This window comes from Acyrthosiphon pisum, chromosome A3 (genome assembly GCF_005508785.2).
Source record: "Acyrthosiphon pisum isolate AL4f chromosome A3, pea_aphid_22Mar2018_4r6ur, whole genome shotgun sequence".
Taxonomy (NCBI): domain Eukaryota; kingdom Metazoa; phylum Arthropoda; class Insecta; order Hemiptera; family Aphididae; genus Acyrthosiphon; species Acyrthosiphon pisum.
The window spans coordinates 41,627,225-41,640,983 of record NC_042496.1 but is presented as its reverse complement, the minus strand read 5'-3'; the positions used below and the strand labels follow the sequence as shown (position 1 = coordinate 41,640,983).

At 33.0% G+C, this 13,759-nt stretch overlaps 1 protein-coding gene across 2 annotated transcripts in view; it reads left to right on the top strand.

The window, feature by feature from the left end:
• Nucleotides 1–833: 833 nt before the first annotated feature.
• Nucleotides 834–13,759, top strand: part of LOC100159728 (facilitated trehalose transporter Tret1-2 homolog) — a 78,753-nt gene continuing 65,827 nt past the window's right edge. Inside the window, exon 1 of one of the 2 annotated variants that reach the window (XM_001946395.5) lies at nt 834–1,135. In XM_001946395.5, coding sequence (XP_001946430.1) covers nt 1,051–1,135 — 85 coding nt within the window. In that variant the 5' untranslated portion in view covers nt 834–1,050. Of the gene's footprint in view, nt 1,136–8,236; nt 8,620–13,759 lie in introns of those variants that run through there. The other variant, XM_016805220.2, reaches the window with a different exon arrangement.

Below are 13,759 nucleotides of genomic sequence, written 5' to 3'. Positions count from 1 at the left end.
TGATCTGTGATCTAATCTCCACCATCTGAAATAATAATTATGATACCTAGGATATAAATTATAAATATATAATCAATGAATTTTCAGTCAAAATCTAGGAAGAAATAAAATTTTATATAAAATCAAATTGCTTTTTAAAACCAATACATTTTTTTTTTATTTTGTTTGTTGTCTCCGAGCGACAAATTCTTAAATACAGCCTTGTAAAACCGTCAAACGTGATGATTATCGCGCCAGCAGATTTGGAAGATCGAACGAACGAACGAGCAAAACAAAATATTATGTGAAAGAATATTCGGACAAATCGTGTGTCGTACAATCTGCATGTGTTTATATCGCGTCACAATACAAATGTCGCGATAACCAGTCGTCGGTCGGAGTTATAAAAACAGGTGGTAGTAACAGAGGTAATAATATTTCGTACCGACGGAGGAACCGGCGCGCGGTATAGAGTGCAAGTAACCGACGGAAGAACGCGGCGGCGGTGACATTGAAACGAACGCCACGCGACTTTGACCCAAACGCGGTCGGTTGGTCGGTCGCTCTCCCGCTCGCTCGGCCCAGCGACGACAGATCGCCGAACGAAGACCACGGCGGTGCAGACGTGCGCGCGGTGCAGGCGTTTTATAGGGCGAAGAAGTGGTCTCGGACACGTATAGTATTAATAATAATAAATTAACAATATTATTAATATTTATTTTTTCTTGTTATTAATATTATTATCGCGTGCAGCCGTTACCACCACCCGGTTTACAGCGGCGAAGAGCGCGCGCGCGCGTGCCGTAAAAAGGGCGACTCGCGCGGCCGCCGCCACTGCCACTGCCACTGCCACCACCGCAATCGTCGTCGACGGCGGCCGCGGACACGAGTTAGTGAGCATCAGTTAGTAGTTACCGGCCGGGGCGCTATCGTATCGCATAACCGCGCGCGATGACCTGACCGACCGTCGCGGTACACAGCTCGTTTATCGCGTTGTACGCTGTCGTGCGACGACGACCAAACGCCACCGACACATCGTGCGCGCTCGCTAGCCGACAGAACCGGCTAGCAATGGACCAGGGCGTGTTCAAGCAATTGGACGACTCATGTTTCCCGCCAAAACGATCTCCCGATGCCGCCGCCGGCACCGAACCAGGTTAGAACCCGACAATATTCATTTAAACATAATAATATTATTACGAATATGATATTGAATTAATGAGTTATGGCATAGTGTAGTGTAAAAATATAACGAATAATATTATATTTATGTATTTTTTTTTTTTTTGCGGTACTGGATAATCGAGCGTCGTGTAATATACCTAACCTAAGTACCGATAAAAATAGTATTAGAAAACCGCGTGGTACAACGTCTGTATGAGGTTTTATATTGGTACGACCGAGAGACTTTGACGATCTGTGGCGTGTGTGGGATAAAACCATGTGACGGCCAGCAAACTTAGTTTAGGTAGTCGTGTTAACATATAATTATAACTTATAAGTTATAAGGAATAGGCATATCATGGTAAAAGCGCGTGTTTGGATATTTCGATTAATTATTTCGTAACCACTCTGTTCATAGGTCCGCGCGTGTATAATACATTTAACGTGTGCGATTTGTTAATATTTTGTTAACACGAGTCAGGCGTCCGTTGAATTCTTAGAATTCTTATTATATTTTGTTTCTCCTGCGCATAATAATTAAGAAATTTAAACACACATGGTATTAATATTATTATTAAACGGTTTTACTTTGCAATTTATTAGTAGCAATAATATAATGTGTAACCAGTTCGAAGTATAACCGTAACTAAAAATTTCTCTCGAACACTTTGGCGCCGTAATATACTTTGTGTGCATCGTTAACAACGGTTTCGATTTGCCGATGTATTATAATATAATATTATATTATCATTGGTAAACGGGTAGAGACTATAATAGAGTACCCCATATAAATTCTCGTGTAAAAAAACAAGTTGGGCAGGACTAATAACCAGTTGATCGTTTAAACAGGAGATTTTCGCATTTGTGTTCGCATATATTTATCAAAAAAAAATATGTGTGAATCACGCATAAACCTGATATAAGGTCAAATGGATATTTTTACAAATTTCAAGTACATTAAAGTATTTTAAATAATATCTTCAATCCGTGTAGAAAGAAAAAGTACGTTTCAACAAATTATAATAAATAAAATACGACACATAATAAATTAACATAATTCTCTTCGGATAAAATTAATTGGATATTAAATCTAAATATAACTATGGAATTTTTAACTGAATAGCCTCGAAATAAAAATTTAGCTTATATAATATTATAATATAGCTAATAACAAAATTCTCCTAATTTATAGTCGTGTGTTACTAGAACTGCAGCGTTATAATATTTACTCTTAAAGTTACTGGCACTCAGTGGTTCGTGTGTTCCTTAGTAAATTAGTATACTATACAAAATATATCGTTGCCCGTTTGAGTCCAATTATTTTGAGCAGCCAGCGTGTTATGACGTTTTTAGTCGAGTAAAATACTCTAACTATTGTTTTCATAAAGTTTTGAAATCAATTTAAAAAAAAAGCAATTTAATAGGTATGCAGTTATTTAAAAATGTTCAATATAATTATTTAATTCAATAAAACCATAAACGGTATTACGCCGCAAGTGCAGTACGAGAATGCATGAAGTTGAATATAATATATATATATATACCTATTATATTTAAAGTTATGATCACACCAATTTTTCTAATAAGATCATTAAAAAAGTTCCATACCTAAGTAAACTTCTTTGGTAGGTTTTATTTATAGGACATTCAATTTTTCGTCGTTAACCAATATGTATTTTAATTTTCAATTAATCATATTCTGTCACGATGTACAAGCACTTGTACCTATAAAGTACCTAATATTATTATATGTTCCGTGTATGTATGTTATGATTAGTATTCTGATGCTCGCGTAGACGTCTGTCACTAAAATACAAAATTAATTTTAATTCGTCATATATATGTTATAAGGTGTATAATACGCTTGAACCGATAAGAACGTATAAACTATGTAGCTACGTGTAGAAACAGCACATGGGTATAAATGTCGTAATGTTGTAATACAAAATATATTGAAGCCAATAACTGTCATATTATATTATGCACTTTTCGTTTAAAATAAAATAACTTTGAGCACATTATACGAAGTTATTGTAATAATAATTATCATTATTATAGTACACGCGCACACATCGGATCAAAGAGTACAACACAATACAGACTTTTAGATTTTAAAACCGTTGTCGTAATAATATTATATAGTTATATAGACAGTGACATTAATACATTATAGTGACGTGCTGGCGTACACAATATATTCAATATAATGATATTAGAATAATAGACAAACCTATATTATGTTTTACTGCCATCTTCGGTTTTTTCTTCTTCTATAATCGTGACAGTATAATATAATATAATATATAAACGACAAGCCGTAATGTTGCCCAGAGGCCTATTTTGAAATAACTTCAGTGATTCATGCGCTCTATACGCGATTTATCTTCTCGTAGATAACGCAATGTTGCCAATAATATTTGAAAATATAAAATGTTACGCTCGCGAAATATTATTTTCATTTAGCGGTCCGAAATAGAAGAATTCACAAAATAATAATGCTATGTTACGTTATATCTATCGTATAAATTATAAAAAAAAAAATTCAACATTGCCCGTGTACATGCGTTAGTTTTTAATTTTTATCAATCGAGTCGCTGCAAACGATAAAACACACATTGCAATATTAAAACGTTCGCGAACGAGCAGCCACAGCACACACACACTCCACATATAATAATATGTAAGTAGACGGAAATTAATGATTTTGACCGTGGCTGACGGTTAGTATATTATAGGTATTAAAATACATTTTTTTTCTTCAGATTTTAATCGTTATAATAAATATAGAAGAAACTCTGCGAGTATCATATATTCATATATTAACCCAGGAACATAATATTATGTATAATAAACACGTAATAATAATAATAATAATAATGATAATATATCGTTATAACTTTTTGTTAAAATATCGTAATAATATAATAGCCGCTAAATAATGTGCGTTTGGATCGCCGCACACGGAACACACCGGTAACATGTACTACAGATATAGGTAACATAATATTATTATATTCACTGTCACCGCGGTAAAATCGTATAGGTCGTATACTATAGGTACCCTGAATTTTACCTAAAATTTACAATACGATGTGTATTATTACATCGTGAAGACCCAACGAGAATGTTATCGAAATTATATATTATAATAAATCGGTTAATACATTTTTTAGCAAGACGCCGGTGCAGCGGTGGTGCAGTCATTACAATAGATAACTTTTGTCACCTTCCCGTTGAAAACGGATGGTTCGGGAGGCCTGCTCCGGAGACAATAATATATCTTTATTATCATACAATACCAGTGGCGTGTATAGGGGGGAGGCCCCCTAGGCCAGAGCCCAAAGTGAAATTGCAGGTTCAATTAAAGCATTGCATGAATGTTTACACTGTTTACAGTTTTTCACCGTGATTAAGTTAGCCGGTTGATTAAAATGGTTTTTAAGGAATCAACAAGGAGTTGTTGGATTGTTAGGACCTGCTTTGATGACTAATTGATTTTGATGTTAAATTCATAGTAAGATATGACATTAAAATATATAAATGACACTGTCAATATTTTTTAAAAAAGAACCTACAAATTAATTTTACATAATAATTATAAAATTGAATTTCGCATTTTTTGTTTGTACTGTATAATATGTCATAATTATAATCACCCAGCTCCCTAAAAAAATTATAATTACGGCTATGTTAGTCGTGCTACGTTTGACTAGTGATAACTGATAAATTGGCCCATAGTGAAAATAATTTGTATATATAGGTACGCCACTGTACAATACATATGTACTATTGCTGCAATTCGTTTTTCGGTGGCGAGTTTAAAGCCACGGCGGAAGTATCATCACAACCACCTTAGCGACGGCCCTCTCATATTAGTATTGTGTGATATACGTTCAAAATGATAAATCGCACCGGCGGCGGCGCACTTTTTCGCACGCGTCCTTGACACTCTGCTGTATAATAATAATAATAATAATATAATGGCGTCGCCAAACAGGAATACATACGGCCGCGCGAGTGTGATCATATAATATATCATAATAATATTATAATGTATAACGTAGGTAGGTAACACGGGAGGGTATTATTATTATCTACGCGCGTATACTGAGACGGAGGTATATTATATTGTATGCGCCGTGTACATCGATCCCAAGGTAAATTTTACGTAAACGTTTAAAATTGATTTCCCCCCCGAGACGGCTAAATATTATTTATAATGCTCTTACATGTGCTGACGCGCTCAAACTTGATCCGAGTCCAAATCTCTACACTCCACACGGTTATCGATTTGCGTATTCTAATACGATATAATATAATATATTATGTTCCTCGTCGCGACGACGGTTAAAATACGCGCAAATAATATATTATAATGTAAATTAGTACCTAGTATATAATATTTTTATATTCGTTCCGAAATCGTGATTCGTTCTTGGAGCGAGTTTAATAATGATGAAGATGACCCACGAGGTACGGTTGATACCACTTCGTATAGGTAGGTCGTTTTCTCGTTTGCACGTGTCGATTCATTTTCCCTGTGTGCATTCAGCAGGTGATCGTGTCAATTATTTTTCCTGCCACGGTGGCTCTGCAGAGTGACTTCCGCGGAACAATATTATATAACTGCAAACACTTGTATACAACCGTGTATACATTATTATACCGGAATTTTCACCAGACATGGCTCCATGTCCCATTTTTTTTTTTTCCAACAAAAACAATCCGCGGCAGCTAAGGCCATTGGACGTAACAATGCCTTACATGATGTAGATATTAAAATACATCATTGGATTATAGATTACAGAAAATTTGATAAAGGTTAGGTTACATAAGATAAGAGAGATAGAAAAAAATTTTAATTAAAATAAAGAAATAACTATACATAAATAGTGTAGTATGGTGATCTGTGATGCCTTTTACACTTATAGCTGCTGGTTGATCAGATGTGTCACCGAGTCCCCATTTTATAAATATTCAACATGAAATCTATCTAATCTTGATTTTTGGAATTTACACGTACTTATAGTCAAGGATCATATTTTTAATAGGTTTAGATTTGTTTATACCATTTGAGGAATGGTAAAAATATTTCTTTTTTTGACAAATGAGAATTAATGTTTAGTGTTTTTACTAAAAACTGTTAAACAGATAATTTTTTTGAAATTATTTATACACCTATCCAAGCCGAAAAACGAGTAGTTTTGAGATATTTAACTTTGTGAACTAAGGATAATAGGTCCACGATAACAGATTTGTAAGATGAGGTCTGAGGGGGGAAAGCCCCCCTCCCCCGGTTGCGCTAAGATAATGATAATTTGAAAATTATAATAATATTAATATTAAACTATTGGCATTTTATAAATTGTCTATGGTTTATAAAATAAAGTTTTTACATATTATATTTCTATGGCAAGGGGAAAGTAGACATCAAACGGTATAAAAATAGGTTAAAATAAGAACTTACTCAATTCTACCCCCCCTCCCCCTCTCCAGCCGCTCCCAGAAATTTTATGTAGGTATTTTAAAAATGTTTTTTATATTTTATAAAAAATCTATCTTAATATTTATTCGTACCATAAAATTTTTTTGACCGAAAAATTCGCCTTGTTTACTAGCTAGCCCTGTATATTAGACTCGTGTGTTACGATTTGTTTTTCTGTATGTGTTTTAAATGTTAATAACTTAATAATTATTAATGCCATCGTTCAATCAACAATTGTCTGGTATGATTTATTTTTAATTAAAAGAACATAAAAATGTTAACAAATGTACACCTATACCTCACCTACATAATACAATATATTATATTGAAACATGACGAAGTGTCGTACTAATTGTAGCGAAAAATCCGTCTTACGATTGTGTATCATATATTAATAAGTACCTATGTACGTTTCCGGTAAAACTGCGATTATACACGACAATCAAATTGCACACCCGTGTAGGCACCATCTATATAATTACAATAACTACATCACGCATAATTATATTATGCATTTATAAATGCACTCTTCACAATCACGACTCTTCTTCACGATCCAATAAGATTTTTATACCCAAATAATTTGAATTAGGTATACAATTTGCGTTTAATTGTGTTGCAGCGCATTTAGTGAGTGGCTTGTACAATGAACAGACGCAATCAGGGAGGGTCAAGTCATTCCTAAACAAATTATTAAAAAAACCCACCCCTCCCCCAAAAAACCCATCATAAATATATAATATTCAAAATATTCAATTATGAAATATAAAAATTACTGTACTAATGCACTGGTTAAACTTATTTATTTTAAATTATAATATTATATTTTCAGCCAGCAGTAGTACGTTGCTATATATTATTAAATATTAAAAAAATGCTTATATACTTATGCCGTGGATATGCATCTAGGCTTAAGATATGTGTAAATGTATAATATCGTATATTAATACAGACGGATAATCTCCATTATCCCGACCCTCTGGCAGTAATGCGGAATTTTCAGTCACTGACGGCTTTAATTTTAATGATTAATAATAATTGTTAAAAAAATATGAATTTGACGATTTTATTCAAAATGTACACAATATACGTATGTTATTGAATAATTTTCACAGCAACTATACAATATTTGTACCTAGGTACATATTATTCAACGTACCCTATAATTCGAGTGGTTTGTGCTTTTAATTTGATACAATGTTTTTTTGATAATCCGTCAGTACCTACACCATAATTTGGTCCCACCATATGTGTCGGATTAACAAGACTGTATACTGGTAGGTACCTACATGGTAATATGGTTTATCAAAACGTGTTACATAATAATACATCGGGACAGCCCAGAAGAATATCGTCATTATTGTTGTCATTAAATCCAATATACATACGGTCGTGTCGACAAAATAACGCGGCGCATCCGTCGGAGCAATTAGAGTAATAACCGCGAGCGAACGCAATGTGAGTCACCGCCGCGCAATTATTTTTCCATTGGCCTTTGAATCAGTGCATTGATGGAAAGGGGGGGGGGGAAAGGATGAGACTAGTGGAGGTAGACGAGTCGTCCGGTCATCGTATATTGTTGTTACTGTTATTATATTATTATATACCGTACGTGTGGTATCTACACCCGTGGTCGTCGTCGTATATTGTCGGGTTACGAATATCGGCGACCCGGTAACATCTGGTTATAATACCTATACGCTCGTGAGCCGGAACACTAACCGTACGTTACACATAATTATATTGTCGTGGCGCCGCGTGTGACATACATAATATTATATATGTTATACTTATAACATCAAGTGCGATTTCGATTCCGTCTACCACATAACTCCACTCACTAAAGGTCCGCCTGTATATACATACTGCAGGAGATTCGGCCGATGATCTCGTCGATTTCGCACGATGTACGCACAGATGTAACGTGTATAATACTATTATATTATACACCGAAGGAGTTTCTACCACCGATGCGACTGCATCATCTGCAGGTACGTCGAGTTTCAAACCAACAAAAAAAAAAAAAACAATAATACTGTTATCACTTGACCGACGCTTAACATATAGGTAACCTATAAGATTTTTTTTTTTTAATTGATCAGTTTAAACCGTTTAAACACCCAAGAAATAATATGTACTTTGTCGCTATCCGCCGCGTATATGGCGTACGAGTACGTCGCTTTTGGTTTTCTCTATTTTATCACGTTATGCCGTAAAGGTTTGTGTTGAAAAATTATGGTATCTAACCTCTCTGCACGCATGCGTTGCATCGCGAGAATCAAAAAATTCAGTGTGTCACGAATGCGAAGTGAATTGGTGGAGTTTTAACCGGGCAGAGTCAGTATATAAAATGTTACCGCCAACAGTTAAACACCGCTGAAGTGCCTTCAATTTTCATAATGTCATGATGTACATACAATTTGTACATGGGTTCCGCATAATATTATCTTATAACATTTTATGCAGTTTGTGGACGTTAAACCACATAGTATATAATATTAATCTGCATCAAAAAAGAATGAGCCACTGCGTGACTTACCGTCTGCCCGAGTCCGGAAAAAATATCGATAAACGGATCACTCTGTATATTATAGGTACCGTGCATTATTTATAGTGTGTTGTGTGGCGCTCTGGAGCAAAGATACCTATATACATATTATATTGTATTTTATGACCGGCGCGTACCTACCTAATAATAATACGATACCACATACCACATCATACCTACCTATATCGCCGTACCATATAATAGGCGTATAAATGTATAATAATATACCAGGCAGGTGCCTATTATATTATCATGTTGATGTAATAATAATAATAAATAATATATATATTAATATGAAATACGCCATCGGTTATTGTGGCACGACTGATTGTGCGTAAGACGGTGGCTATCTATCCATCTACATATAATAATATATATTATAGCATATCGCGTACATTATGATATGTTATATATGTATAGATAGGTAACACGCGCATTGATAAATGAAGACTTCTAAACCGGTCACGTACGAACTTAAGCGATACGGTGTATATAAATATTATATAGGTATCCGCATGTAGGTATAATAGGTGCACACAGCGGTTGTCTGTTGCGGTATACAACCATAAAACAAGTACATAGGTATATACCGCGCGATAACCGTCCTATATATTATATTGTGTAGTGTGTACAACGTGACAATCTCCGGCCATACATTTTACCGTCGCCGCCGAAACGGATTTCGTTTATTTCGCTCCGATCGCATTAAAAAGAAATTGAAATTTACTCGTGTCCGTCGCACACTCACTATAGGATCGGTGTCGTATCCGGGAATTCGTCAAGGACGGTGTTTATTAAACGAATCTGCTGTGAACTGGCGACAGTAAATTTCGTTGATAATATAATACACCGCAGAAAGCCACGTTTCAGCGCCACCTAATCTAAGGTTTCAGCGTGATTAAATTAATAAAATAATGATAAGACATATTATTTTATCCAGCGCTGAACTTGATCTAAAAAACCTCGAGAGGGGGTTTATCATCTAACTTCTGCCAACTTACCTGGACACGATATAACCGTTTAGTGGCGTATACGCGCGGGCGTGCAGGCATAATAATAATATAATATAATAAAAATGTCTAATCCTGTATTACGACTGAACGTGATATTTGGGTGAATTATAGAACGATGTTTATAGTAAAACTTCGTATACACAGTGAGTAAAATGTCATTTTATTTTCGCATCAGCCGAGTCCAAAATGCTATACATTTTTGGTGCCGAATATACAGATAATAATATTTTCGTAAGTACTTACCTATTTACTGGCGTGTCATCGTACATTCATATAATTGATCATTTCGGAGTAAAAAAATAAGACTTATTAAATCGGAGCGAAGCAACTCTCCCACCATCTCGCACAGCGAATATTAGGTAATGTCCGTAAACTATCGTTTCGTGGAATTCTGCTTAAAATTTTTTTTTATACCTACTTACGATCACGGTCCTTTATTTTCTCGTGTCGCAAATTTGTTCAACTATTTAATCGCGGGTGTCGGGAATCTGATTATATAGCGTTTGATATTAATATATTATAATATCACATGGGCAGATACTACGCGAGTTTACATATTACATGAAATTATATACATTATTATTCTATGTCGTGGCATGAATTTTTGGGTAACTTATTCTTATGACTGCCGCACTGCACAATACGCGATTATGTATTAAATCGTCTACGACATAATATAAATTTGTAGGTGCCCACTATAATATTATATTATTGTTAAAATATATCATTGTATTATCGGCATGGAAATCTGTTTTGTTAATTCTTAAAAAAAAACATAATATAAATAATATTTAACTAGCATAGATTAATGTTGCGATATCACGATATTCATAGTGGTGCTTGTGGGTGCTACCAGGATTTTTCAAGGGGTGGAGGAGCCAGAACTATATTAATCAAACTAAGTTATAGTATAGGTCTATGGCCAGAATTATAAATTCTATGTATTATTATCTCAATACAACCAAAAAAATATATAAATTAGAGAGCAATAAACAAAGATAGGGTCAAAAATCAAAATACTACCCACCAACTACTGTTGAAATACCCTCACAACTATTAAAATCACCACACTATATGAAAATATAATTGAAAAAATAAAAATGTTTGATTAATTTGTGGGGGGGCATAGTCCTTTGAGTCCACTCCGTTGCGTCTCTGGCTATACTTTATACTTTATTATTGTGAAATGTGTACTCTGAACAACCGTCAGATGTTTAAGTATTTGCGGTTATATATTCTATACTAATTGTGTTTGGAGGTAGAATTTGGTAGAAATTAGGTAGAACCTATACCTAACCTGAGATTTTTGTATTTATCATAATATTTGCAAACAATATTTGTTGTCGTTTATTAAATATAAACAAAAATTAGAATATTTTATTAAAATGAATCAGTGATCGATAATATTAAATTGTTACGACCGTCCTCGGTTTTTAGTAACTTAAGTTTAACACATCTATTGAGCCTAAAGTCCAAAAGGTCACAAGAAACGATGATCCAAACGATTGAAAAAAAATATAGGTATATATTTTATTGTTCCAACAAATAATTCAAAACACTGTTGGTGTATAATATATGTACGTAATGTGAAATTGTATCAGAATTTATACTTATAAATATGTAAAATACTTAAGTATCATCATAAAATCAATATATTTTTTGCTTATACTCGAAACCCATACAAATACTTAAGCTGTTTATCTACAATTATTACAATATGTACATTAGTAATATTCTATAACAGTGATTTGATCAGCCATAAAATACCACAATACCTACAAGACACTACATAATATTTATTATTATACGCATATATAAGCTGATAGTACAATAATTTGTTCTGATGTAATTTGATTATGTTTGTCTCTATTAATATGGGACTGTATGATGTAAACATGGCTATTAAAGCTTACAAAACATCCTAGAAAATGACTATTCTATGTTAATAGAATATTAGGTATTGGGTACTTCGAATCAAATTAAATAATCAGTCGCTTAATCGACAACTTGGTTATAATATACGTGTATTAAATATTAATACACTATTAATTATAGAAAAATTATAATTATAAATTAATTTGAACTTGAAACACATATTTGAATTTTTATCGTAAATTGATACATTTTATTATGTATACCTACTGGCTACTACATGCGTAAACATAATATAGCCTGTTTTGTGGAATTTATCCAGCTTTGTTAAATACAATAAAAAAATAATTGTAAAATAAATACTACCAGTTACTTTGAAATTCTCGAGATCAAAATTTAGGATTTTAAACGTAAAAAGTCGTTGTTGATGAAATTTTTCTTTAATATAATCGTACAGGTAATGGTAATAAATTGAGTACGCGTTAGGTTAGGTTAGGTATACCAAGAAAAATTGACTGTCTACGTATAATATATTTTATTGACATTCAGTGAAAGTTTCCAACGCGAATTGATGCCAATTATTAACAGATAGAAATTTGTATTTATAAATCAAACTCATTTAAATACGCAATATCAATATTAATGATTAAATGTAACTATAGTTGATTTTTTTTGCTTTCTCAAAATTAAGAAAAATCCCAGTTTCGAAATATTCGACCTCCGTATCATATTTTTCAGTCCACAACCTCAGCGTTTATGCCAAAATGGTTTATGTGACGTTTGAACATTTATATATATGTTGCCAAAAACCTTGAGCCACAATAAATAGAATAACTTTTAGACGATTGTCACCGTGAAAATTGGTAATTAAATTCATTATTTATATACTATTATATGTACCTACTACTAATGGAGACTAAACCTGATTACAATAGGTGTGTTGGAATTATCGTTTAAACAGGGATGTTTATTTTTTATTTTCAATGGACGGAGTAACCTAATATTGAACATAAAACGAGTATGCAAAGAAGGAACATTTGAATATACGTCATATTAATATATTACTCTTTGCAAACAATGAATATTATTATTTAGGAAAATAAAATATTGAATTTTAAATATTATGCTTACATCATCTACACATCTATAAATTATAATTTAATTTGATTCCTCGTACATTGACTTTTTATTGATAAATACCCAGTAGGTACTACATTATTTCATTTAAAAATATCATAATTAGTTATAATTCATTTTTTAGATAAACCCAGACAACATCCTTTGCTTGAACTATATTATTTTCGTAAAACCAAAATTTGAAGTTTTCTGGAAGTTTTTTTTTAAATTCCTAAGTACTTACCTCAAACAATTTATGATCAATCGATATTTTTAAAACCTTTTCAAAGAATTTTAAATTCTTATATTAATCTAAATAATAGAAGCAATAAAATAAATATCAATATCAATATTTACTTACAGTATTTTCAATACAATAATGCATTAACGTGACTTGTGATCGATGTAAAACAATTATATCACAGGTATAGAAACATTTTCTAAATAAACTCGTTATATTGGTTAAAAATAGCAATGCAAGAAAGTTTTTTTTTTACTTGATTTGAATTATTCTCTCTTTTAGCATTATCTTGAAGTAATATTAAACTTATTTATAATATCGTCTATTTAAACTTTTGAACA